Consider the following 27,885-nt stretch of genomic DNA (forward strand, 5'->3'; position numbering starts at 1 on the left):
AGCTGTTCTGTGGGAGAAAGATGAGGCTGTCTGCTCCCATAAAGATTTACAGCCTCAGAAACCCTGTAAAGGGTCCCTGTGAGTTGGAACCGACTCCACGGAACATAACAACAACAAACTGTCTTTAATAGAGGAAAAAGTTAATAGACTATAGGGTAACCTCAAATTAAGTTAATACTTCAAAACTTACCATGAAAATGAAGATACAAGTAGGACAAGGAAACAATAAAACTAAGAAGAAACTGACAAGAAATAGCACAAAAAACATGAACTCAGCCAAGAAGGCATGCAGAACAAAGGAACAAATAGCACTACAAAAAATTAACATAATGACAGCAATTAATTCATACCTATCAATAATTACACTGAATGTCAATGGATTAAATGCACCAATGAAGAGATAGAATGTCAATGGATAAGAAAACAAAATCCTTCAATATGCTGTCTGCAAGAGACACGCCTTACACACAAAGACAGACTAAAAATTAAAGGATGTAAGAAAAATATGCCAAGCTAATTGCAATAAAAAACAAACAGGAGTGGCAATACTAATCTCTGTTAAAATAAACTTTTAAGGCAAAAACCAGCATAAGAGATAAAGAAGAACACTATCTCGTGATTATTAAAGCATCAATAGAGCAAGATGGCATAACCATAGTAAATATCTACACACCCAATGAAAGAGCACCAAGATATATAAAGCAGGCCCTACTAGAATTGAAGAAAGAAATAGACAAATCTACAATTATAGTGGGAGATTTTAATACATAACTTACAGATAAAACAACCAGAAAGAAACTCGACAAAACTACAGAGGAAGTAAACAGCACAATCAACCAACTTGACCTCATAGATGTGTACAGAGCATTCAACCCAACAACAACACAGTACACATTCTTTTCCAGTGCACATGGATCATTCTCCAGAATTGACCATGTGTTTGGTCACAAAGCAAGGCTCCATAAATTTACAAACATCTAAATACTACAAAGCATCTTTTCAAACCACAATGGTATAAAACTAGAAATCAACATTAAGAAGACCAAGGAGATAAAATAGAATACATGGAAACGGAATAACACCATGCTGAAAAGTGACGCAGTGGTAGCAGAAATTAAACATGAACACATAAAGTTCCTAGAAACAAAAGAGAATGAAAACACAACATACCAAAATCTTTGGGACATGGCAAAAGCCGGGCTGAAGAGTACACTTTATTGCAAAAATGCATATATCCAAAAAGAAGAAAGGAAGAAATTAATACATTAACACAGCATTTCCAAGAATTAGAAACAGACCAACAGAGGGAACCTACAGTCCCCAGAAGAAAAGAATTAATAAAGTTTAGAGCAGAAATAAAATGAGATAGCAAACAAAAAAACTATAGAAAGAATCAACAGGACAAGAAGCTGGTTCTTTGAAATTAAAAATTAAAAAGCCATTGGAAAATCTAACAAAATGGGAGAGGATACAAATAAGTCGCATTAGAAACATCACCATAGAAAGCTTGTAAGTCTGTCTTCAGCCTATAACTGATTGTTGTTAAGTGCCGACCTTGCAGTTAAAACAGCTGTGCATTCTGGCAAATTAACCCACAGTGCCACACCAGTAATCCTGGTGAGTGAAATTTATCCTTTTATGCATTATGTTTTCTAGGTCCATCCACATCAATGCATGTATTAGAACTTCATTTATGTTTATGACTAACTAGTAGTCTAATGTATGGATACACCACTTTATCCATTCATCAGTTTTACACCACCTTAATCTTGCCAAAAGGGAAGAACACAGTCAGCATTTCTCAAGCTGGGAGAACTGAAGAAAAAATTCAAGCTTCGACTTTCATTATTGAAAGATTCTCTGGGCAAATTATTGAATGATGCAGAATGCATCAAGAGAAGACGGAAGGAATACACAGAATCATTGTATAAAAAGGAAGTGGTTAATGTTCAACCATTTCAAGAGGTACCATATGAAAAAGAGCCAATGATACTCAGGGAGGAAGTCCAAAGTGCATTAAAAGAATTGGCAAAGAACAAGGCACCAGGAATTGATGGAGTAAAAATAGATATCTTTCAAGAAAGCGAGGCAGCACAAGAGGCACTCACTCATCTCTGCCAAGAAATTTGGAAGACAACTCTCTGGCCGACTGATTGGAAGAGATCCATATTTGTGCCCATTCCAAAGAGAGGTGACCCAATGGAATGTGGAAATTATCGAACAATCTCTTAGATAACCTCAAGCGAGTAAAGTTTTGCTAAAGAAATGGCTACAATCATACATTGACAGAGAACTTCCAGAGGTTCAAGCTGGATTCAGAAGAGGTTGTGGAATGAGAGATATCATTGCTGATATCCGGTGGATCTTGGCTGAAAGCAGAGAATATCAGAAAGATGTTTACCTAGGCTTTATTGACTATGCAAAGGCTTTCGATTGTGTGGATCATGACAAGCTTATGGACAACATTGAGAAGTATGAGTATTCCAGAACACTTAATTGTACTTCAGAGGAATCTGTACCTGGACCAAGAAGCAGTTGTTCGAACAGAGCATGGGGACACTGAATCTTTTAAAATTGGGAAAGGTGTGCGACAAGGTTGTGTTCTTTCACCATACTTATTCAACCTGTATGCTGAGCAAATACTACGTACGAGAGAGACGCTGGGTTCTATGAAGAAAAACATGGCACCAGGATTGGAGGAAGACTCATTAACAACCTTCGATATGCAGATGATACATCCTTGCTTGCTGAAAGTGAAGAGGACTTAAAACATTTACTGATGAAGATCAAAGAGCACAGCCTTCAGTATGGGTTGCATCTCAATGTCAGGAAAACAAAAATCCTCACCACTGGACCCATAAACAACATTCTTATCAACGGAGAAAAGATTGAAGTTGTCAAGGACTTCATTCTTCTTGGATCAACTATCAACACTCGTTGAAGCAGCAGTCAAGAGATCAGACGATGTATTTATTGCATTGGGCAAATCTGCTACACAGGAACTTTTTAAAGTGTTGAAGAGCAGAGATGTCAGCTTGAGGACTAAGGTGCTCCTGACCCAAGCCATGGTATTTTCAATAACCTCATATGCATGCGAAAGCTGAACAGTGAATAAGGAAGATCATAGAAGAATTGATGCTTTTGAGTTGTGGTGTTGGAGGAGAATACTAAAAGTGCCATGGACTGCCAAAAGAACCAATAGATCTGTTTTGGAAGAAGTGCAGCCAGAGTGCTCCTTGGAGGCCAGGATGGCTAAGCTTCGTCTCTCATACTTTGGACATATTGTCAGGAGGGAACAGTCACTGGAGAAGGATATCATGCTGGGTAAGATGGAGAGTCAGAAAAAAAGAGGAAGACCCCCTACGAGATGGATCAGCCAGGTGACATCATTGATGGCGTCAAGCATGGCAGCGGTAGGGAGGTTGGCCTAGGATCGGACATTGTTTCATTCTGCTGTGCATGGGGTTGCTATGAATCAGTTCCAACTCGATGGCACCTGACAACAACAACAATCTTGCTTCATTAACCACTCACTTCAAAATGAGTTATTTTTGACTATTGAGAATGAACTGCATTGAACACTGGTTTTCAAGTATATTTGAGTCCCAGGCTACAAATACTGTACTTTTTTTTTTTTTTTTTTTTTTGACATGTACCAAAAACTTTTTTGTAAATGATGATTATTTTTAAAGCACAAATTTAATAACATCATCTACATTTCAAACTCTTCTTTGGCACCCCATGGTTCTTAAAAAGAGAGCCATGAGCATAAAAATATGTTATTGTTGTTATTAAATGCTGTTGTGTTGGTTCTGACTCATAGTGATCCTATATGGGATTTCTGAAGAGGAATGAGTGGCTGGTGAGTTTTGAGCAGCTGGCCTTTCAGTTAAGCAATAGGAGTCCCTGTGTGGTACTTAACACTAAACACTGAACTACTAAACAAAGGTTGGCAGTTTGAGTTCCAGAATCACCTCAGAAGAGGCCTGGCAATCTATTTCTGAAAAACCATTGAAAATTATGGAACTTAGTTCTGCTCTGACAGATAGGGGATTGCCATGAGTTGGAATTGAATCTACTGCAACTGGTTTGTTTTTGTTGCTGTTTTAATCAAGAAACAGATAATTTTTCTTCATTTCTTTTCCATGTCTTCAATAGAACCTACCATTTATTGTGGTCAAATGACTAGGAGCTTTGTAATATCAAGTCTTTTACTTTGGAAATTTTTCTTTTGAATTTTTTAAATGGTGTTTTGTTTTCACGTGAGTTTTGCCTTTAGACTCATGGGTTCATAGCATTAAACTTTTTGTTAGCCATTTAGAGTACTGAGGTGAGATAAAAAATGTGGAGATATTTTGTCGGGAGGTTGTTAGTACCCAAAGACTGCTTTCTGGTCTTTCCTAGTGATAAGGAAATAGTCATTGGCAAAACAATATTTATAACTCTTGTGGTTGCTTATTGCTACTCAAATAGTATTTTCTTGGTTTTCATGATTAAATTCTTTTTTTAAGGAGTAAGCTACAAGTTCTTGTGAGTCCTCATTCCTCATTATCCACAAAGCATTCAATGTTCCCATGGAGTGGATTGATCTATATACACTGTGACAATGGACAGAAGGTAATTAAAACTTATAAAACAAAAAAACTTAGCAACATTCTCCTGTTTTGCAGCCTTAATTTATGTAGTTTGATTCTTATTACCAGTTACATTTCATAAATCAGATGACTGTGTAGTATATCTGTTGTTCTTTCAGCCCAACTAGGTTTATTAAATATAGCACTTAGTGTAGAGCTCTTCCTTTCATGATCTGAATAATTCTTTTGGTTTGGATGTGGGATGAGGCCTAGAAGTCATTGCTATTGAAAAAGCAGAGAGTTAGGGGGAGGACGGAAAGTTAAAATAGTCATTTTGTTTGAGAACTAAATAAGCTTTAATTTCTAAAATCAAGATAATCAGTATTCATTTGTTTGATATTATTTTCTCTACCATGATTTATTAGTATGAATTGTCTTTTTTTTTTTTTTTTAGTGATAGTTAAATTTATGCCTTACCTCTTTATCTGACATATTTTAGAAAATTGTGAAAGTTCAAATTCAAGAAGATTTGACCCAAGAAGAGCGCCCTTTCCATCTTTTGGCCTCCAGTCCATTTGGAATGCTTCCCTCAGCATCTGAGCTTTCTGTCCGTCACCTGGTAAAATCAGTGACTCAATCACCATCCACTAAAGTGGAAATAAGAAACAAGATTGTTACTTTTCCTGTAACAAAGCCTGGTGAATCTTCAGGTATTATATCATAGAACTAATCATGATGATTATGGCTGTGTGCTATGGTTGTGCAAATCTTTGTGGAGACAGAAAACTGCATCTTTCTCCTGCGCTGGGGATGGTAGATTTGAACTTCTGACCTTATGGTTAGTAATGCCACTTGTAATCCACTGCAGTGCCAGGGCTCCTTGTAATTTATATATTTACTTATAAATTAAGGAGTCCTGATGGCTCAATGGTTAAGTACTCAGCTGCTAACTGAAATCTTCGAGTTTCAAACCCATTCAGCAGGAAAAAGACCTGGTAATGTGTTCCCATAGAAATTACAGCCTAGAAAACATTATGGGTCGGTCTACTCTTTTATGTGGGGTCACTATAAGTCAAAAATAGACTTGATGGCCCCTAACAACAGCTAAGGCTTTATACTCCCATAAAGATTTATAGCGTCGGAAACACTGTGCAGGGTCACTATGAGTCAGAACTGACTGTACGGTATTTAACAACAACAACAACTGATAATTTGAGTCTAATACTGTATTCTTAGCCCTAACCAGTACAAATTTCCCTTCTTTCAGGAGAAAACCAGGCAGTTATTGGCCATAATGGAGTAGTTTGAAGGGAGCTTGGAAATTTGGAAATGTTAAGCCTAGGCATTTAGTAACTAGTAAATTTTAGGAGTCCTGGTGTAGCACTGTGGTTAATATGCTGGATTGCAAAGTCAGTGTAAATCTCAAGATTCAAGCTCACCACCTGCTCCTTGGAAACCCTCTTCAGGGTTACTATGAGTCGGAACTGAGTTGACAGCACTTAACAGTAAATCTGAGGTTTTCTTTGAGGATCAGAACTCTTCCTCCACAACTCACAACAAATCTTTGACCAGAATTGCCAACAAGTTAGTAGTTGAAGAAGACAGGAAAGAAGTGAAGCCTGACTCTTTTACTTACTGATGTGACTTTGAAACTATACTCATCCACCCATTGCTATAGAGTTGATTCTGATTCATAGCGACTCTGTAAGACATAGTAGAACTGCTTCTTAGAGTTTCTGAACAGACAGCCTGATCTTTTCCCACAGAGTAACTGGTGGGTTTGAACCACCAACTTTGCTACACAGGATAAATAGATTTATTCAGTTTTCCCACTTGTAAAATGTTTTTTGTAATTAAAACCCACCACATAGAGCTTTGAAGATTAAATGGGATTATATATGGAAAGCTTATATGTTTGTCATTTAGTAAACACTCAGATTTTGGCTAATATTGGTAGTTTTTCAAAGATGAATTTGTTTTCCTTCTCTTTCCAGAGTTTTTAAATTTTTTAATATTTTTGATTGATGACTTAGCCTAAATGATATGAATTAAATGTAGGGCCTGCCTGTTAGAAAGGATTTGAGATCTCTGGCTCTTGGGTCTTTTCATTCATTTTTGTCTTCCACTCAGCCCAAATCCCTCCTTTCATAGTTAAATGCTGAACTCTGTGTCATCACCAACAGTTGCATTATATTCTATATCTTAGTTTCAAATCTGATCTCTCTTTTTCTACTCTTCTTGTTGTTAAGTGCCGTCGAGTCAGTTCCAATTCATATCAACCCTGTATAGGGTTTCTGAGAAGTGGCTAGTGAGTTTGAACTGCCAACATTGCAATTCAAACCAACTTGCAGTCCAGCTCATTAACCCGCAGCGTCACACTAGGACTCTGTCCACTCTTTCCCCCTTGGAATCTCTTTTCTACATTTTTGTTTTTGTTAAATGCTGTTGACTCGATTCCAACTCATAACCAGGGAGCAGCTAGTAGGTTTGAAACACTGACCTTTAATTTAGTAGTCCAGTGCTTATCCTACAGTGCCACACCAGGACTCCTTTTTCTATATGTTGTTGTTGTTAAGTACCATCAAGTCAGTTCCAACTCATAGAGACCCTGTATACAGTTTCCCAGGAGCAGCAGGTGAGTTTGAACCACCGACCTTGCAGTACAGAACTGACCTTGCAGTATAGTGTGTGTCCTATAGCACCACACCAGGATCTCCCCTTTTCTACTTAGCAGCCAGTAATTCTTTAAAACTGTGAATCATCTTATTGCCCCCTTGCTTAAGTTGTGAAGTAACTTTTCATTGCTTTTAGACTAAACTCCAAAATAGGCTGTCAAATTTGATTTATTAGAAAATCCTATAGTTCTCATTGAACTTCTTTATCTAATGATAGGCATCTAATGATAGGTCTCTTATCATCATAGGAAAGCAATATTATCATACTTATTTACTTTTCTTTCTGAGATTTGTTTGAATTGTTATATATATATGTTCATTTTAGAAAATTATGTGGAACTTGAGAATTGTGGTGACACGGAAGTAAAGTGGCATCTATCATCTTTTGCTCCACCTTATGTCAAGGTCAGTAAAAATTGTCTGAAATATACTCGTTTTAATGTTTAAATTTTTCACAGAATATTTAAAAAATTGAATGTAAGCATTTGTTGATATTATTGTTTATTTTTCTGCCAACTCATTTAGTTGAAATTTTTTTGTGTGTTTCTAATTTGATTGTTTAAATTATTCCTCTCTAGGGAGTTGATGATAGTGAGGATGTTTTTCGAGCTACCTATGCAGCATTCAGATGTTCTCCTGTTTCTGGCATGTTGAAAAGCCATGGAATTCAGAAGGTGAGTTTAGAGATTTTCTTACAGTCATTTGGTGAGACTCTGGTGCTAGGCAGTCAGGAGTGCCATGTTTGGTTCCATGCCAACTGTTGTACCTGTTGTTAAGTGCCATGGAATCAGTTTTGATTCACAGCGACCCTGTCTAGAGTTTCTGAGGAGCAGCTGGTGGTGGTGAAGTGCCTTATGGAGTGCTAGTGTGGAGCTGTAGGATGACCGCTGGATTGCTAACTGCAAGGTCATTCAAACCCACCAGATTTAAAGCCTCAGAAACCCTATATGGGGTCACTAAGGAGTCGATCCCAAGGCTGTGAATCTTTAAGAAAGCCTTATCTTTCTCCCGTGAGCACCTGGTAGACGTGAACCACCAACTTTGTGGTTTCCATCCAGTTCTTATCCTAGGGAGACACCTTGTTGTTAGCATTTCAGTGCTTATCTATAGTACCACATAGGACTCATAGGACTAGTGCTATTCAAAGTCTGTCATAAGAGAAGATGTTTCAGAATGTAAATCAATACATTGCTTCCCATAGCAATGAAGTCTTGCTATGAAAATATTGTCAATTGACTGAAACATCAAAACACACCATATTAAAAAAAAAAAATCATACTGTGTTTACACAAAAGAAAGGATATTGCCTGTGAGTATGGACAGTAATCTATTAAAAAAACATTTATATAAGACCTAGGAGTCAATAATTATTCAAAAGCAAAGAGAGAAGACTGGGGCCAGGGAAACTAGAGTACTGGAAACAGAACAACTAGAATGTGATAAAAGATAATGCGGATACATTATAAAGAATGTTACTAATGTCACTGAACCCCTTTTGCAGAAATTGTCAAACAGGAAACTAAATTGCTGTAATTAGGAAACTCGTACCATGTATATGCCACTTGTCTGTCAGTTTGCTGTACTGTGGGGGCTTGTGTGGTGCTTCACTGCTGGAAGCTGTACCACTAGTATTTTAAATATCAAGCCAGGGTCACCCATGGTGGACAGGTTTCAACTGAGCTTCCAGACTAATAGACTAAGAAGGAGAGATGGAATATTTTGAATGTTTAACTACTGGAAACGTTTTGAATACAGTGGAACACTGTCAGATAGCACCGTAATATTAAATATTAAAACATTATGAATAACACCCGAATATTGTCAGATATAGGACTGGGAAGAGCTGCCTCCTCAAAGTAGAGTTGACTGTGATGATGCAAAATTGTAAAATTGTTGGGACTTTCATTTACTGTTAGAAAACAACTCAAAATGAGGAGAAACAGCTGTAAACATCCATTAATAATCAGAACATGGAATATACAAAATACAAATCTAAGAAAATTAGAAGTTGTCAAAAATGAAATGGAACCCATAAAGATCGATATCCTAGGCATTAGTGAGCTGAAATGGACTGGTATTGGCCATTTGAATCTGATGGTCACATGGTTTTTATGCCAGGAATGATAAATTAGAGAGGAATGTCCTTATATTCATCATCAAAAAGAACATTTCAAGATCTATCTTGAAGTATAATGCTGCCTGTGATAGAATAATATCTATACACCTTCAAGGAAGACCAATTAATACCACTATGATCCAAATTTATGCACCAACCACCAAAGCCAGTAATGATGAAATTGAAGAATTCTCCCAGCTTCTTCAGTCTGAAATTGATCAAACATACCGTCAAGATTTACTGATAACTATTGGTGATTGGAATGCCAAGGGTGGAAACAAAGGAGGGTTCAATAGTTGGAAAATCTGACTTTGGTGATAAAAACAACGCTGAAGATCGCATGATAGGATTTTGCTATACCAATGATGTATTCATTGCAAATATCTGTTTTAAACAACCTCAGAGATGACTGTCTACGTGAATCTCACCAGACGGAATATATGGAAATCAAATTGACTACAGCTATGGAAAGAGATGGTGGAAAAGCTCCGTATCATCAGCCAAAACAAGGTCACAGGCAGACTGTGGAACAGACCATCAGTTTGCTCCTATGTAAGTTCAGGCTGAAGCTGAAGAAAATTAAAATGAGAGCCATGCGAGACAAAATATGACCTTGACCATATCCCACCTGACTTTAGAAATCATCTCAAGAATAGATTTGATGCATTAGATAACTAATGACTGAAGACCACAAGAGTTGTGGAATGACATCAAGAACATCATATAGGAGGAAAGCACAAAGGCCATTAAGAAAGAAGGAAAAGTCCAAATTGGATGTCAAAAAAGACTCTGAAACTGGAACTCCAGTGTAGAGATGCTAAAGCAAATGGAAGAAACAAGTTTGGAGAAAAGAATTGAACAGAAAATTTCAAAGGGCCACTCCATAATACAAAGTCACATATAATAATTGAAATGTACAAAGGACCTAGAGTTAGAAAAACCAAAGAATAACATTGCTTAGGCTGATAAAAACTGAAGAGAAATTCAAGTTTTTACTTTCAGTGTTTAAGGATTCTATGGACAAAATAATGAATTATGCAGAAAGCATCAAAAGTGAGGGAAAAACAGCAATGAAGTGGTGAGCTAAGCCCTACAACGTTCAATAGACTTCTGTGAACCCGGATGAAGACCTGGTTGGCAAGCAGTGTGGCAAGACCTGGGGACTCTTGGGCCCAGAGTCAGTGACATAACCTCAGAGGACTAGAGTGGAGAGTGAAGTGTCCAGCTGTTAAGGAGAGAGGGCATATGCATAAGAACACCCACACTTGCAGATAATACCCATTTGTCCTGGCCTCAATGACTGGATGATCAGAGATCAACCAGAAGTAAAAAGAAGAGGAAAAAAAAAAAAAGTGTTCTCATACAATTTGATGAACTTGACCTACACCTATGGAAGCAGTAGCTCAAAAGAGGGAACAAGTCCTTACAGCAAGAATCATCCCCACCCCTTGGTATACAGGGTTGACAGGATGGGTAACACAGATATTGGCTACCCAAAATGGGGAGTGGGGGGCTACAAAGGCAAGAAGTGACTCGCTTACAAGCTTTCAAGAGGGAACCTAGATCCAGAGGGCCTGGAGGAAGGTAGAATCTCTGGTGAGTAGTATTCAATCTGACTAGCCGGGGCTGATGCAATGAAATGCAGACTGGTCTCTTGTGATACAATAGTGAATAATTGTTATCAGGACTGTTTGTGAGGGTTGGAAATTTAAAGGTGGATATTTTATAGCAAGGAGGGGAGTGACTAACTTTTCAGTCTAGGAGCGGAGGTCCCTAGGACCATCAAGGGAGAAGAGCAGAAAGCCGGATCCTACCCAGAGAAGCATTGATGCCTGAAATGGAGCCAGAGATGATGACGTGGAGCGATGGGGCAGCTGGAGACTTTAGACCCAGAGAGGGAGAGCGACTGTGTGCTGAAGACCTGGGGGTACGGGGGAAGGATTGCATGGAGGGGATTGTAACCATGGCAATGAGACGATATAGGATAGAATGAATGTAAGACTGATGTTCTCCCATGTAAACTCTCACATAATTCACAATAAAACATTAAAAAAAGAAGAAGATGAAAGGAATACAAAGAGTCACTGTAGCAAAAACAAATGGTGCTGAAAGAAAAAGTCTAAGGTGCACTGAAGAAATTAACCAAGGACAGGGCTGTAGGAATTGATGGAATACAAATTGAAATCTTTCAGCAAACGATGGCAGCACTGGAGACATTCACTCATCTATGCCAAGATATTTGGAAAATAGTTACCTGGCCAGCTGATTGGAAGAGTTCAATATTTATGCCCATTCTTTTTTTTTTTTACTTTTTATTATGAATTGGGTGAAGGCTTACAGACAAGATCTTTAGCTCTACATTCAGCAAATTACACTGAATCCTGCTAACAATTATTCACAATTGAGTCATGAAATCCTGTCACTGTTGTCCCTCATCCCTTTCACCAGATCCAACAGGGAAAGAGAGAAACTATATAGTGGGGATTCTACCTTACTCATCTCATTCTACAACTAAGCACACTCATGAAAGCTTGTACATCAGCCACTTCATGCCTTTGTCCCCCCCTCCCCCATTTTTGATAGCCAATGTCTAAATTTCTCATCCAAATCAACCTAGTACACTGAGTAAACAAGGTTGAACCTTGATACCTTCCTTGATATAAGGAATTCCTTCCATTCTAGTTAGGATTTTGAGTCACTGCATTTATAGACAAAAGTCTAGTTTGCCAAATTGTAGCAATTTTGTACTTGTTCTTAGTATCAGACATCTTTATCTTCTTCAGTTCGAGTTCTGGTCAATTAGCCATACAAACTAGGTCAAGTTTGGGAGTTCATGCATATCTCTGTACATTTCAGGCTAGCTGGCCACTTCACTCTCAGCCTTAGCCCCCAGGGTCATTGCCTGAGGCTCAAGAGTTCAGACATCTTTCTAAACTTCAGACCAGCCAGCCCTTCCTCTTAAGAATGTGTGCCCATTCTTAAGAGAGGTGACCCAACAGAATGTGGAAATCATCAGACAATATCATTAATAGCACCTGTGGGTGAAATTTTCCTAAAGGTAATTTAAAAATCGTTGCAACCGTACATTGACAGGGAACTACCAGATGTTCAGACTGGATTCAGCAAAGTTGTGGAGGTAGGGATATCATTGCTGACATCAGATGGATCTTGGCTGAAAGTAAGAATACCAGAAAGAAGTTTACCATGCTTTATTGATCATGACAAGCTATGGACAACATTGCTAATAATTGTGCTCACAAGGACCCTGTACCTAGACCAAGAAAGTGGCAGTTTTTTCAAACAGAACAAGGTTATACTGAATGGTTTAAAATCAGGAAAGGTGTACGGCAGGATTGTGTTCTTTTGCCATACTTATTCAATTTGTATACTGAGCAAATAATCTAAGGATTATATGAAGAGAGTCCTCACCACTGGGACCAATAAGCAATATAAATGGAGAAAAGATTGAAGTTGTCAAAGACTTCATTGCTGGGATCTACTATCAGCACTCATGGAAACAACAGTCAAGAAATCAAATGACATATTGCATTAAGCAAATCTGCTGCACAAGACCTCCTTAAAGTATTGAAGAGCAAAGATGTCAGTTTGAGTACTAAAGTGCACCTGACACAAGAAATGGTATTTTCAATGGCCTCATATGCATTTGAAAGTTGGATAGTGAATAAGGAAGACTGTAGAAGAATTGATGCATTTGAGTTATGGTGTTGGAGAAGAATATTAAAAGTACCATGGGCTTCTAGAAGAACAAGCAAATCTGTATTGGAAGAAATGCGGTGAGAATGTTCCGTAGAAGCCTGGATGGAGAGATTTTGTGTCTCATATTTCAGACATATTATCAGGAGGGACCAGTCCCTGGAGATGAACATCACACTATATGAAGTGGAAGGTCAGCGAAAAAAAGGAATAATCCCAACAAGATGGATTGGCACAGTGACAGCAGCAGTAGGCTCAAACTTGAGAATGGTTGTGAGGATGATGCAGGGCTGGGCAGTGTTTTCTTTTGTTGTATATAAGTTTGAGTTGCTATGAGTCAGAACTCTCTTGATGACACCTAACAACAACATAATATTAAGTCTATTAGAAATAGACCATTCAAATAGAATCATTGTTTTTCAATTAGTGGCATGGTGAATCCCTTTAACTTTTACATGCCAAACTCTTGTATTGGTCATCTAGCTACATGTATGTATGTTTCACTGTCTAGAATCCCTGGATGTGTGTTTTGTAGGTCTCCATCGTATTTTTGCCCAGAGATAGAGGGAATTATGCTCAGTTTTGGGATGTTGAGTGTCACCCTCTGAAAGAGCCCCACATGAAGCACACACTGAGGTTCCAGCTCTCTGGACAGGTGGGTGTTGCCCTCAAATCAAATCATTGCATATTTGTTAAAATCACTGTGTGACAATGGCATGAAAAACTATCATGAAATTGCAGGATGTTTTTCTTGTATTGTTTAATTTTTAATATTTTTGCTCAATAACCTATAATCTTAATTTTGTTGTTGCTTTATTGACTGGCATGTTTGAGGTCTGAGTTTTGACTCTGTTGTTCACACAACTTATAAACTTGGTTTAACAGAATTATGTAAGGTGTGTGTGTGTGTTAGTATGTGTAACAAACTGAGTAATAGAATGTATAGGGTTTTTGATGTGACATACTGAAAAATTTTGTTTCCTTTTGGAACATTTTAAAGGAAATAGTACATTTCAAGTGGGTAAATGTGCGTATGTTTTCCTCGAGTGTTTATTTCTCTTCCCTTGCTCTATGATTTCTCTGTACAGAGTGTCAAAGCAGAAAGTGAGCCTGAATGTGCACGCATTTCCACAGACACCCTCATTAAGATAGATCATTCCGTTAAGCCCCGAAGACAAGCTGTATCTGAGATTCCTGCACTTACACTAGGGTATGCTATTTTTGTCATTCTTTTCTCAGTACTTTATTGAGGTATAATTCAGTAAAATAATGTCTTTATATAGGCTACCACTGTTTGTTAAGTGTTGTTGAGTAGATTCTGACTCATAGCTACCCTGTAATAGGGTTTCCAACGACCAGCTAGTGGATTTGAGCTGCTGACCTTATGGTTCACAATCCAGTGCTGATCCTATAGCTCCATACCACACTGTTGTTGCTGTTGTTTTTGTTAAGTGCCATTGAGTTGGTTCTGACCCATAGCAACCTTGTATAGGGTTTCCGAGAAGCAGCTGGTGAGCTTGAACCTTTGACCTTGCAGTTCAAATAGCTTTGCAGTCTAGTGCATTAACTCACAGCAGCACACCAGGACCACACTAGCACCATCAAAATCTATAGTATTCTCTCCATTCCTTTGCAAGCAGTCCTCCAACCCTACCCCAACATTTGCTTAAAGTACATGTAAGTATATATCTTTTTGTTTGTTTTCATGCAATATAATAGGTGCCATTAAACACAGTGTGTTGTTGAGTGTACCTATAATATTTATTATCCCTTTATATCAATACTTTTGTTTACTTTCCAGTTGACATTTAGTTAACTTGTGGTTTGGGGCTATTATGAATTAAAATCCCCAAACCAAACACACTACTGTTGCGTCAATTCCAACTCTTAGTGTTCCTGTATACAGGACAGAAGAGAACTGCTCAATAGAATTTTTGAGCCTAGGTTTACAGCCTTTGAAACCCTGTACAGAGTTGCTATGAGTTGGAATGGACTCCATGGCACATAACAACAACAAACAACTCTCTATGGAAGCAGGCTGGCTACTTCATCTTTCTCCCATGGAGGAGCTGTGGGTTAGACCCAAAGACCTTTTGGTTAGCAACTCAGTGTTTAACCCATTGTATCACCAGAGTTACTTTATGAAGAATTAAGTTGGTATGTACATCAATGTTCATCACAGCACTATTCACAATAGCAAAAAGATTGAGGCAGCCTAAGTGCCCATCAATGGAAAAATGGATAAACAAACTGGTGCATACACACAGTGGAATACGAAGCAATATTGAAGAATACTGATGAATCTGTGAAACACCTCTTTACATGGATGAACCTGGAAGGCATTGTGTTAAGTGAATTTAGTGAATCACAAAAGTACAAATATTGTATGAGACCATTATTGTAAAAACTTAAGGTTTTCATATTAAAAGAAATGTTCAAAATCAAAAGGGCAACATTTTCATAAGGACAAAGTTGAGAAGGGGTAAGAAGCTTGATGGGCTACAAATAGGAACCACAGGGAGAAAGTGGGGTAACTGTTGTTACATGGAGGGGATTGTAATCATTGATATGAAACAAAGTGTATGTAAAGCTGATCTTGTCTGTAAACCTTCACTCAATTCTCAAGGAAAAAAAAAGTAAATGAATCTAAACTTTGTATGTATAATTTTGTAGATACAAGTCTTAATTTGCTGGACAGTAAACATAACTAAGAATAGGTTTTCTGAGTGAAAGTGAAAGTGTGTTTAACCTTGAGGAGGAGAGAAAGGAATAGCCAGAAATATCACCATAGAAAGCTTGTAAGTCAGTCTTCTGCCTATAACTGATTGGAATACCGAAAATGGGTCTACAGCATGCCCAGTGAAGGAGGCTTCCTACGGAGCCTCTGCATTTAGACCATAGGTGGAATCCTGAACAGCATCCAGAATCTTCTGAGGTGAGAAATTTCCACTTGAAAGGACAAGCAGACCAGCCTTGAGCTTCTAGGAGAACAGTAGATACTTCTTGAAAGAAAGACCAACAGGAAAAATACAAAACAATAAAGGCAGTCCAAATAATTATTACAAGAACAAGCAAGCTGCTCCCCCAAGTGGTCGGGTCCTCTCAGGGCAAACCCCCTTCCAAGACTAAGACTCAATAGTAATACATGCTCTGATTGGTGACCACGTTACCACGTTTCCCTCATTTCCCCAATAAGGGGAAATGAGGGAAAAACAGCAGTGAGGCTGCGAGCTAAGCCCTACAACGTTCAATAGACTCTTGTGAACCCGGGTGGCGACCTGGTAAGCCAGCATGTGACAAGACCTGGAGACTTTTGGGCCCAGAGTCAGTGGCATAGCCTTAGAGGACTAGAGTGGAAAGTGAAGCATCCAGCTGATAAGAAGAGAGGGAATATGTATAAGAGCACCCACACTTGTAGATAATACCCACTTGACCTGGCTTCAGTGACTGGATGATCAGAGCTTCAACTAGAAGAAGAAAGAAGAGGAAAAAAAGAGTAATCCCATACAATCTGATGAACTTGACCTACACCTATGGATGCAGTAGCTCAAAAGAGGGAACAAATCTTTACAGCGAGGATCATTCCCACCCACTCCATACACAGAGTAGACAAGCATGGGCAGCTTGGACATAGGCTACTCAAAATGGGGGGTTACAAAGGCAAGAAGTGACTGGCTTCAAGAGGGAGCCTAGATCCAGAGGGTGTAGTGGAAGGTAGAATCACCACTGAGTAGTATCCAATCTCCCTAGGCAGGGCTGATGAAAGGAGATATGGATAGGTCTCTTGTGATATAATAGTGAATAATTGTTACCAGGACTGATTGTGAGGGTTGGAAATGTAAAGGTAGACGTTGTATAGCAAAAGAGGGGAGTGATTGACTTTGCAGTCTAGGAGTGGAGGTCCCTGGGACCATCAAAGGAGAAGAGCAGAGAGTGGGACCCTACCCAGAGAAGCAGTGACACCAGAGATGGAGGCAGAGATGATAACATGGAGAGATGGAGCAGCTGGGGACTTTAGACCCAGAGAGGGAGAGGGGCTGTGTGCTGACGACCAGCGGGGGAAGGCTTGCAGGATATTCCCTTTGGTTGGTTGATGATGCAAGGAGGGGATTGTAACCATGGCAATGAAACAATATACGATAGGATGAATGTAAAGCTAATGTTCTCCCATGTAAACTATCACATAATTCACAGTAAAACATTAAAAAAAAAGTGTGTTTAACTTTGTGTTGGTACCATTTTACATATTCACAAGCAATGAGTGGATTTTAATCACAAACATATTTAAAACATTAAAAAATGTGTATTTCAGTATTTTTCCTAATGAAAATGTTTCCTGTAATTCCTAAATGGCTAATATCTAGGCATAATTTAGATAATTCTAATATATGGGGGGGGATGCTCTGAAGAAAAATATATGTAAATGGTCTTTTGTTTTCTAATAGAAATATAGTCATCCTTCAGTATCATCAGTGTATTGATAGACTCACCCCCAATCTTGGATACCAAAATCTGAGGATGTTCAAGTTCCTTATGTAAAATAGTGTAGTATTTGCATTTAATTATCTGTAGCTGATTGTATAATACCTAAAACAAAGTTAGAGTCCTGTTGTGGTGCTGTGCGTTAATACGCTGGACTACAAATTCAGTTCAAACTGCAAATTGGTGGTTCAAGCTCACCAGCCACTCTTAGCCATTGAGGGATTACTTTGATCACTTAATTGCTTTCCTTGCCCCCCTGAATATTTTCCATATGTGAATAGTGAAACCTATGGTTGGGGGAAATCCATGGTTGGTGGAATCTATTGGTACTAAAGAGTGACTTATTGGAAAATAAATTTTGGAATAAATTAGTTATTTTTTAAAGTTTTTCTTACCTTACACACTCTATGCTAATTATTCAGTATTCATCTCTACTTATTAAATGCCGACTCCAGGTCCTACAGATCAAAGATCAGGCAAAGCCAGTGTAGTCTTGACTTTCATGGAGAAGGAGCCTCAGCATCAGTCTAAAATCTCTTGAAAATGTTTCCTGAGACCTGTGATAAGTGCAAAACTAAATAGTGCACTGCTAAGGGGAAACAAGGAATCCTGGTGTGGCACTGTGGGTTAATGCTCTGGACTGAAAAGTCAGTTTGAACCGCAAAATTGGCAGTTCAGTCTCATCAGCCACTCCTAGGAAACTCTATGCCAGGTCACTATGGGTTGGAACTGACTCACTGGCACTTCACAACAACAACAACAAGGGGAAACATGACAGAAGAGCTTGGTCTTTGGTATCTGGAAGAACTTCCCTGAGACCACCTGTGTAAAGGACCTATGGCAGTAGCATTTATGTGCTCATGAAGGACCAGAAGATCATGTGTGTAGAGCACAGCAAATGGGAGGAAAGAGTAGTATAAATGAGGCTAGAGAAATAAGTGGTCAGAGCCCAGACCAAGAAAGGCCTTGTATGTTAGGTTGAGTTGCCTATTTATCTTACGAACTATTGGAAACCATTGAGTGATGTGATCCAATTTTAGTATTTAGAAACATCCTTCTGGATGTAGATGGACTAATTAGAAAGATGAAGGTAGAAGGTTATTTAACTTCTAGGGCTAAGGAAGTATTTAAAGAGGAAGAAGAGAAATGGAGAGCTGTGAGAAATTAAAAAGTAGAAATAGAAAAGAAATCTGGTGAGTTGGATAAAGAGACATGGGAGGAAAAGGTGTCAAGGTTGGCTTCTAGGTATCATCCCTGAGACCGGAAAGGATTAGGTTTGAGGAAAAAGAACATGAGCTTAGTTTTTTTTATTTGTAGAGTCTGAGATATCTTTGAGACAGCAAGAGAAATAGAAGGTAATTGTGTAGTGATTAAATATATAGGTATGTTGCCCAGAGGCTAAATCTGAGCTAAGATATATATCTGGGAGTCATATCGGTGTGAAGATCACTGAATCCTCTGGCAGTATAGTGATTGGAGTGAGGAGAGTGTCACGTGAGCAGTTGGAGTATTTATTTTATTAAATGAATGCATGCTAAGATTACATGAGACCTGGTGGAACACTCTTGAGAGGTCAGGTCATAGAGGATGAGACTTCAAAGAAGGCTAAGGATGGCTAATTAACAGAATCAGCAGTGTTGTATCAGGAAGGGCACAGCAGTAGGAAATTTCCACTTTGTGAATCAGGTTATCAGAGCAGTATGTGTCCCTGTGAAAATTAAGAACAGCACTGGATTGCAGTGTGAGAGGTCAGGGTGTGTTGCGGACCGTGTAAGACTGGTCAGAGGTTCGAGGCCCTATAGGGCCGAGTGTTAACAAATGAGGCCACTGGCAGTTAATGGCAAATTGCTTTCATCATAATATTCAGTTATATATATTAAATTAATACACGGAGCCTTTGATAATCCACAGATAAATGTGATATTTTCCTAAAGCCTAAGACTAAAAGTTGAAAGGTCAAGCCTTTCTCCAAAAGGATTAACTAAAAATATCTTAGCTACTTCTCGGTTCTTTTTTCTATAGACAAAGAACCCATCCTCCCTAATCCCTTTTCCAGGTGCAGCCCATTCACCTGGGCGTCTCCTGCAGAACTCTCACCTTCCCCCAACTGAGTTCAGAGGCTATAGATATGTTAATTGGGCCTGAGAATCCAAGTTGCTGGCCTGGGATTTGAACCACCAAAGTACGATGTAAAGTTACCTGAATGTCTGGAAAAGTACTGATGTTAGCTGTACCTTGCCTAAGTCCCTCCCAGCTTGGTGTGAAGCTCCTCCCCTAAATAAAACAGAGGCACGGGCCTCCCCAGGTGTGCATTACGGGTTGGAAGGCATGCAGTAAAGATTGCAGGGCAGTGAGTTGCTGCCTGCAGAGGCCATGATGCCTGTAGTCCCAAGCCTGCCCACCAGTGATGTATCCACCCTGGCTTTGGGGTGCCTCATTGTCTCCCTTCTTCTGTTTGTCTGTGTATTCTTTCGCTATCCCTATCGCCACTGGATCTCCCCTCCTCGTGAACCAAACACTCGTGAACAACATAACTATGTCGAGGTCAGACCCCGACAAGGGTGTTAAACCAAGGTGGCCACTTTCAGTACAGCCTGGTCTTTAAGAAAAACAAGGGTGCAAAAGGATGCTGTTGGTTCTTCTCACTTGGTACCATCCACCCAGCCCCTATGATAAGAATATTCCTGTTTTCTTCATATAAACATTTCATTGTCATTACTGTAAATGATTTGTTAAGCTACAAAATGATATTTTAAACAAAATAACATTGTGAGAGAATAGACAAGTTAAGGCGTAGCTCATGATTTAATATATAAAAATAGTTTAAATTGCTATAAATTTTAGATAGCTAACTTTTAAACTTATTTTCCAAAGCAGGCAGATTGACCTAACCCGCCGTGGAGTTTATGCCCCAGAAGATGTATATATGTTTCTGCCAACTACAGTTGGGGACTCAAGGACAGTAAAAGTCAATTTGCGAAATAACTCTTTTATTACACACTTGGTAAGTATTGGAAAAACAAGTGCATTCATGGGTTTGATTATGAATATTTTTTATGATGATTATTGTTGTTAGGTGTCTTTGAGCCAGCTCTGACTCCCTAGGGGCCTTATGCACAACAGAGTGAAACACTACCAAGTCCTGTGCCATCCTCATAATTGTTGTTATTTTTTATATGTCTGAATAATTAGGAAGGAGCACTGGTGTAGGATAAGCACTGCTCTGTGAACCACAGTGTTGACGGTTCAAACTCACCAGCCACTCTGCGGGGGAAAGATGAAGCTTTCCACTTCTGTAAAGATTTACAGCCTCAGAAACCCTGAAAAGGGTCGCTCTGAGTCAGAACTAAGTCAATGGCACTTAACACTAGCAACAATAATTAGAAACTTGTTTTATAAAAATACTTAAGTTGTAATGAATTTATTTTAATATGCCTAACTACTATATTGGAGTCCTGGTGTGATGCTGTGAGTTAATGCACTGAACTGCGAAGTCAGTTTGAACTTCAAAGTTGGGTTCAAGCTCACCAGTCACTCCTTAGAAACCCTACAGGGTCGCTGTGGGTCTGAACCAACTCAATGGCAGTTAACAACAACAAAGTACTATATTTTTAAAGAAACTTGTAAGTTCATGATTCTTTATTTGAAAGTAGAACATCATTAAGATTTCTTTTCACATTTTAAACATGGGACTTTCTTTTTCTCTTGTTTTTTCTTTCTTTTTTACCAGATAACATTTATTATCTGGATAACATTTATTCTTGTCAAAACTGGAGTAAATTCACATTTACTGTACTTACATGTGTTTTCATTACAAGAACATTCATCTAGTTTGGTGGCTGTACCTAAATATACAAAATGTATCTTTAATTAAATGAATGCATGCTAAGATTACTTACTGGCATAACTTCATTAAAATGTTTCTTGCTATATTCCAGCTGAAGTTTCTAAGTCCCAGGGAGCCTTTCTATATCAAACATTCAAAATATTCTTTGAGGTGAGTTTATATTACATAAAAATATTTTCCTGGTTTTAGTGTATGACTTTGCTTTTGCACCATAGAGATCTCCCTCATCTTCACCCCCATCAAGCACACTGGTGTTCGTAAGGAAGACAATCAGATAAGGAACCTACAAGGAAAATGTTTCATGATGATTCACAAGTGACTTTAACATATTCAGACTTCTAAATATTGTTTTATATTTAACCTATGGTTCTTACTACCCAGCCATGTAAACATATAAAGCCTGAATTCTTTTGTGATTCAGTTTTAGAGTGATTTCTGCTTTAAATGTTAATTTTACTACTACTCAAGAATTTAAATTTTCACTAATTAGAACAAAAACTTTCTGAGATTATTTGGGAAATCTTGTACTGTGAGTTTTTCCAGTGTCACTGTCTAAATGCTCTGTAATTTCCTTCAATCAGTACTTCATTTTTCTGTTGTCCTTGCTGATTTTTCCCCCATATAATACACACTGAAATTGAAATCTCAAGCTAGGTTGTCACTGTTATTTAGAATTTAATAATAGGCATCTGTAATAATTTTAATTTTAACTTTGAGTGTTTAATTGTTGTTGTTGGGTATTGTCGAGTCAGTTCTGACTCATAGCAACCCTGTATAGCGTTTCTGAGGCTATAAATCTTTACAGAAGCAGAAAGCCTCATCTTTCTCCCAGGAAGCAGCTGGTGGACTCAACCACTGGCTATGTGGTTCTCAGTGTAGTGCTTATCCATAGTACCATTGGCACTCAAATTTTATTTAGGCCATTTAATTATTGTAAGATCTTTCATCTTACTGTCATGTGACTATTCCAAAATCATGTTATATTCTCTTAGAACTTGGACTGGAGCAAACAATCTAGGATTGTCATTTACTGAGTTACTAAAACTAATAGAAGCTTACCCATATCTTCTCATGTTGAAAAGATTGGGTTGAAGACTATTTCCTTCATCTATTACTCTTCCTTTCATCTCTCCTACCACCCTTTCTCCATATTTTATATTATAAAATGTTATTATTTATAGGAGTCCTGGTGTGGCACTGTGGGTTAATGTGCTGGACTTCAAGGTCGGTTTGAACTGCAAGGTCAGCAAGCCACTCCTCGGAAACCCTGTACAGGGTTGCTACAAGTCAGAACCAACTCGATAGCACTCAGCAACAACAAAACAACAACATAAATTTATATACTTACTAATTAAGTTCAGCCTTTGCCTCCGAGGAAAAGTGGTCTAATGGTACAATTTGTAAGGCACAATAAATATATCCTAGACATCAATGACTTCATCTCTAAGCCTCACTTTTCTCATTTGTAAAATGGAGATGATGATGCTAGTTGTTGTTAAATGCCATTGAGCCTGTTCCAACCCACAGTGACCCTGTATAGAGTTTCTGAGGAGCAGCTGGTGAGCTTGACTACCAACCTTGCAGTTCAAATCAACTTTGCAGTCCAGCGCATTAACCCACAGTGCTATACCAGAACTCCTGATGATGCTAATGACTGCAGAGAATTGTTATGAGAAATCAGTGTAGTAATGGAGTAGTGTCAGGTCACTCCGTGTTTGTGGTTCTATTAATATACTTTTGTTCTTGAGTTTCTTTTTTATAAAATTGTTGTTATTAAGTGCCATAGAATTGATTCTGACTCATAGCAACCCTGCATAGGATTTAAAAGGAGTAACTGGTGAGTTTGAAATGCCATCCTTGCAGTTAGCAGTCCAGTGCTTATCCTACAGCACCATACCAAGACTCCTGATAGAAAATTATTGTTGTTAAGTGCCATTGAGTCAGTTCTGACTCACAGCAACCCTGTGTAGGGTTTCCAAGGAGCAGCTGGTGAGTTTGAATTGCCAACCTTGTGACTCAAACCAATCTTGTGGTCCAGTGTGTTACCCTGGACACACAGCACTACATCAGGGTTCCAATATAAATTTAATTACTGACTATAAATAGATTTGAACTAGATCTCACCATTGTACTCAACATACTTTGCTATTACTCTCTCCCTTTGTATGGTGTGTGTGTTTGTGAAAGAGAGAAAACTAATTCTTAATAGTTGTGGTAGTTATGTACTGTGAGTCAGTCCCAACTCATAGAGACCCTGTGTAGGGTTTCTGTGGCTCTAAATCTTATGGGAGCAGAAAGCCTCATCTTTCTCCTTTGGAACCACTGGTAGTTTTGAACTGCTGACCGTGAGATTAGCAGCCCAAATTGTAAGCACTACACTACCAGAGCTTTTAATAGGATAAGGTGCTATATAGATATGTTCATCTTGCTGGTCTGCACTGTGAACCACAAGGTCAGTGATCTAAGCCCACCATTTGTACTTCAGGAGAAAGATGAGGCTTTCTGCTTCTACAAAGAATTATAGCCTTGGGAATTATTGCTGGTACTATTCCATGTTGTTGCTGTTAGGTGCTGTCTAGTTGGTTCCAACTCATAGTGACCCTGTGTACAGCAGAATGAAACACTGCCCAATTCTATGCCATCTTCACAATTGTTTCCATGCTTGAGCCCATTGTTGCAGCCACTGTGTCAGTCCATCTTGTTTGAGGGTTTGAATGTATCTGATATGGCTTTTCTATCAATGTCTTAATTCTCACCAAGTGATTTGGTGGGACCATGCAAATAAGGCATACAGGACTCTAAGGCTGGGATTAGTTAGTTTTGCCATTCAACTAGGTTTAAAAGGAGCCATCTCAGAAGCAGGAATGGACCATCCCAGGACTATCAAGAAGAAAGAGGATTAGTGGAGCGTTAGATCCCTACCTAGAATATCAGCAGCAGTAGAGGCGGTGGCATGAAGAGACAGAGCCGCTTTGGACTCTAGGCCCATGGACTGAGTAAAGCTGAGTGCCTATAGGCAGGAGACTGGCTTGTAGAATGTGTCCCTTGGGCATTCACAAGCTGGCTAAAAGAGCTTTGTATCACTTGCCCAAGCAGGGTAGAGGTCAAGCAGCCACATGGCTGGAAAGCTGAGGACAAGAGCAAGGCGTGTCTGAAGTGCCACAGAGAAGAGGAGTTCCTGACTAGAGAACTGCTGCATCCTGAGTAGTTTTTTGATCCTGTATTGAACCTTGTTCACTTTCCTAATAAACCCTATTGTGGTGGAGGTGTGCTGTGGAGTTGGTTCTGACTCATAGCGACCCTGTATAAGATTACTGAGGCTTAAATCTTTACAGGAGCAGAAAGCCTCATCTTTCTCCCATGGAACAGCTGGTAGTTTTGAACTGCTGACCTTGAGGTTAGCAGCCCAATTCGTAACCATTACGCTACCAGAGCTCCAATAAACCAACCCTATAATCATGAGTTCTGTGTGGCCATTGCAATGGATTATCGAAGCCAGATGTGAAGCAGAGAATGCTGTGGGAGGGATGGTTGGTGTCAGAATAGTGTAAAGCAGGTTGTAGAGTGAGTGGAAGCATGTCTGACTTCTGCTTCATAAAAATCAAATTGGACTGATTTTGAGTTTAATTCTCTTTTCCTATTGTGAAACCAGGGGAAGTCAGACATGGTTCCCACTTGGTTTTTGCCAAGGGTTGTCCTCTTTTTCGCTGACCCTGTATTTTATCAAGCATGATGTCTTTATCCAACGACTGTTCCCTCCTGATGACATGTCCAAAGTATGTGAGACAAAATTTCACCATCCAGTTTCTAAGGAGCATTCTGTCTATACTTCCATGTTGTTATTGTTGTCAAGTACCATTGAGTCAATTTCATAGTAACTCTGTGTAGGATTTCCAAAGAGTGACTGGTGAGTTTGAACCATCCACTTTGTGGTTCAAATGACCTTACGGTCCAGTGCATTATCCCACAGTGGCGAGATCTAGTTCAAATCTGGTTGCTATGAATTGGAACTGACTTGATGGCACCTAACAACAACAGTGCCATAAGGCTAAATTTCATTTGATGTTAAAAAATGCACACTAGTTTTGACATGGGGAAATAAATTATGATGTATTTGGGGAAAATAACTTTAAAAAAAAAAAAGTTACTTAAATCCAGGAAAAATGTTTTCAGATAATTGAATTTTTTTGTAAATATCTAGGCCAATGTGCTGGTGTACACCAAATGACTAACATAAAACTGAAGTGTTTGAGTAAAGACATTAGAATCAAAAGTATGTATCATTCAGGTTGCCAAGTTTTAGAACATGTAACTCTGAGATGAGACTAAAGGACTCACTATCCTCTGAGTGTATGGGGAGCTGGGGGCGGGAGTATGCAGTGGCTGTTTAGGATAAGCAGTAGACTAGGAACCACAAGGTCAGCAGTTCAAGTCCACCAGCCACTCTGGGAGAAAGATGAAGTTCTGCTCACCAGCTGCTCCTCAGAAACCCTATATAGGGTCGCTATGGGTTGGAACTGACTCAATGGCACTTTACAACAACAATGTGATGGCTGAAACTTCAGTTTCGTTAGCAGGGCCAGACCAAATGATTTCTTGGGCCTCATACGGCCCATACATGGGTGGGACATTCCCACCTCTGCTCTATATGGTCTCTGTGAGTCAGAACTGACTCTGTGGCAGTTAACAACAGTAACCCTCTGAGGAAGTCTACAAGTTGTAAATTTCCACTTAGGAGAGAGAATAACTGTAAAATCAGTGGTATCATAAAGTACAGCATAGGTTGTTTTTTTTTTTTATCATGGTAATAAAGGTATATGTTGAAGCTTTTGATGTTGTTAAGTGTCCTCAGGTCGGTTTCAACTCTTAGCGACCTTGTACTGGGTTTCTGAAGCCAGGAATATAAATATACATATATATTAACATCTGAATTAGATTTTCTCTCCCTTGTGCCCTTTGCTTCTTGGAAACCCTATACAGGGTCACTATGAGTTAGAATTGATTCGACGGCACTTCAATAGCATCATCTAATAAAAGCGCTAAAAGGAAGATGAGAAGTCTGGCTATACTCTATATGTACCTTTGCTTTCTATCTATACAGTATATTCAAACGTCTTATTTTCCAATAAAGCCAAAAAAATATATATTCATTACTGTGTGAATTAGATTTTTCTCACCTTTGTGCCAGTTTCTTCTTAATAATAATAGCCAGGAGTTGAGAAATTTTATATAATTTGAATATATAACTTGACTGAGTTCTTTGGTCAGAAACGCGCTGACCTGTATGCCAGGGAACACTGCTTGGGTGGAGCTGTTTGCTTGCTGTGAAGCTATTGCTGGACTGCTGATTCTCTCCTTTCTTTCACAGAGCCCAGCATTACATCAACATGCCAGTACAGTTCAAACCCCAGTCGGCCGGCACATTTGAAGCTTTGCTGATTATTCAAACAGATGAAGGCAGGAGTGTTGCTATTCGACTAATTGGTGAAGCTCTTGAAAAAAATTAAATTGAATACATTTTTGTAAATAAATTATATTTTGGCAACTTCCTTTTTCTACACTAAAATCGAGCTTTTATATATATTTTGTATGATAAATTGAATGTTTAACTATAGATATTTTTGTTTTGAGAAGCTAATATTGGACACTTGATTAAAGTATTATGTTTCCAGCCTATAGTATTGTACTTATTTTTATTGGGGGTGGGGATTCTATTTTGCTTTGATTATTATATTCTGAATAAATGTAGCATTTATTTTCATGTGATAAATCCAGAAATAAACTTAATCTTCCATTGAACTTCATCTGTTTTATATGATGCCATATAGTAATTAGAATATCACTTTATTCTGCTAGTTATTTTCAAGCTTCTGGGTCTGTTCTGTAATTTTTCTTCTCCATTACACAATTTCTTCTAAGAAATTCTTTCTCTATTCTTTCTGTCTTTTAACTAAATATTTAGCCCAGGGTAGAAAGGACAGTTTACTTTAAAATATAATTGTTTTTGTCCAGAGTGGTATTTATTGTTTTTAAAGCTAGACAACCCCTCCTCCTGCAGACCACTATCTAGAAGAGAATTTCAGTAGGCAGGTGCCAATGAGCCCAGTAAGGAGAGAGCAGGATTGCCTGTTAAAGCCAGGAAGGAGTGCTCTTGTGTAACTATGGCAACACATGAGGCCTAGAAGATGTCACGGCTTCCCTGAATTAACCCAGTTCACTTGTGGCTTCTATTTTAATGTGATATATCCAGAAGTAAACTCAGTCTTCTCATTGAACTTCTTCTGTTTTATGTGATGCAGTATAGTAATTATAGTATCACTTTTTTCTCCTTTGAAGTAACATAATCCCAGATTGTGAGCATGTATAGTAACTTGGACTCTTTAATAAGTGAGTGATGGAATAGAAAGCTTGCAGAATTTTAAAAACATAAACAAAAAACGGCCTAGATGACTTAAGGAGTCCTGGTGTGGCACTGTA

At 38.6% G+C, this 27,885-nt stretch overlaps 1 protein-coding gene across 1 annotated transcript in view; it reads left to right on the forward strand.

Moving 5' to 3' along the window:
* The window catches only part of LOC102831973 (centrosomal protein of 192 kDa-like), a 228,395-nt gene extending 201,480 nt beyond the window's left edge, over window positions 1-26,915 (forward strand). The window contains exons 36-44 of the mRNA XM_006876586.1: window positions 4,512-4,617; window positions 5,074-5,284; window positions 7,575-7,654; window positions 7,828-7,923; window positions 13,615-13,734; window positions 14,168-14,289; window positions 20,439-20,565; window positions 21,500-21,558; window positions 26,777-26,915. Coding sequence (XP_006876648.1) covers window positions 4,512-4,617; window positions 5,074-5,284; window positions 7,575-7,654; window positions 7,828-7,923; window positions 13,615-13,734; window positions 14,168-14,289; window positions 20,439-20,565; window positions 21,500-21,558; window positions 26,777-26,915 — 1,060 coding nt within the window. The remainder of the gene's footprint in view (window positions 1-4,511; window positions 4,618-5,073; window positions 5,285-7,574; window positions 7,655-7,827; window positions 7,924-13,614; window positions 13,735-14,167; window positions 14,290-20,438; window positions 20,566-21,499; window positions 21,559-26,776) is intronic.
* The last annotated feature ends 970 nt before the right edge of the window (window positions 26,916-27,885 follow it).

The sequence above is a fragment of the Chrysochloris asiatica genome, unplaced genomic scaffold, assembly GCF_000296735.1.
Source record: "Chrysochloris asiatica unplaced genomic scaffold, ChrAsi1.0 scaffold00392, whole genome shotgun sequence".
NCBI classification, from domain to species: domain Eukaryota; kingdom Metazoa; phylum Chordata; class Mammalia; order Afrosoricida; family Chrysochloridae; genus Chrysochloris; species Chrysochloris asiatica.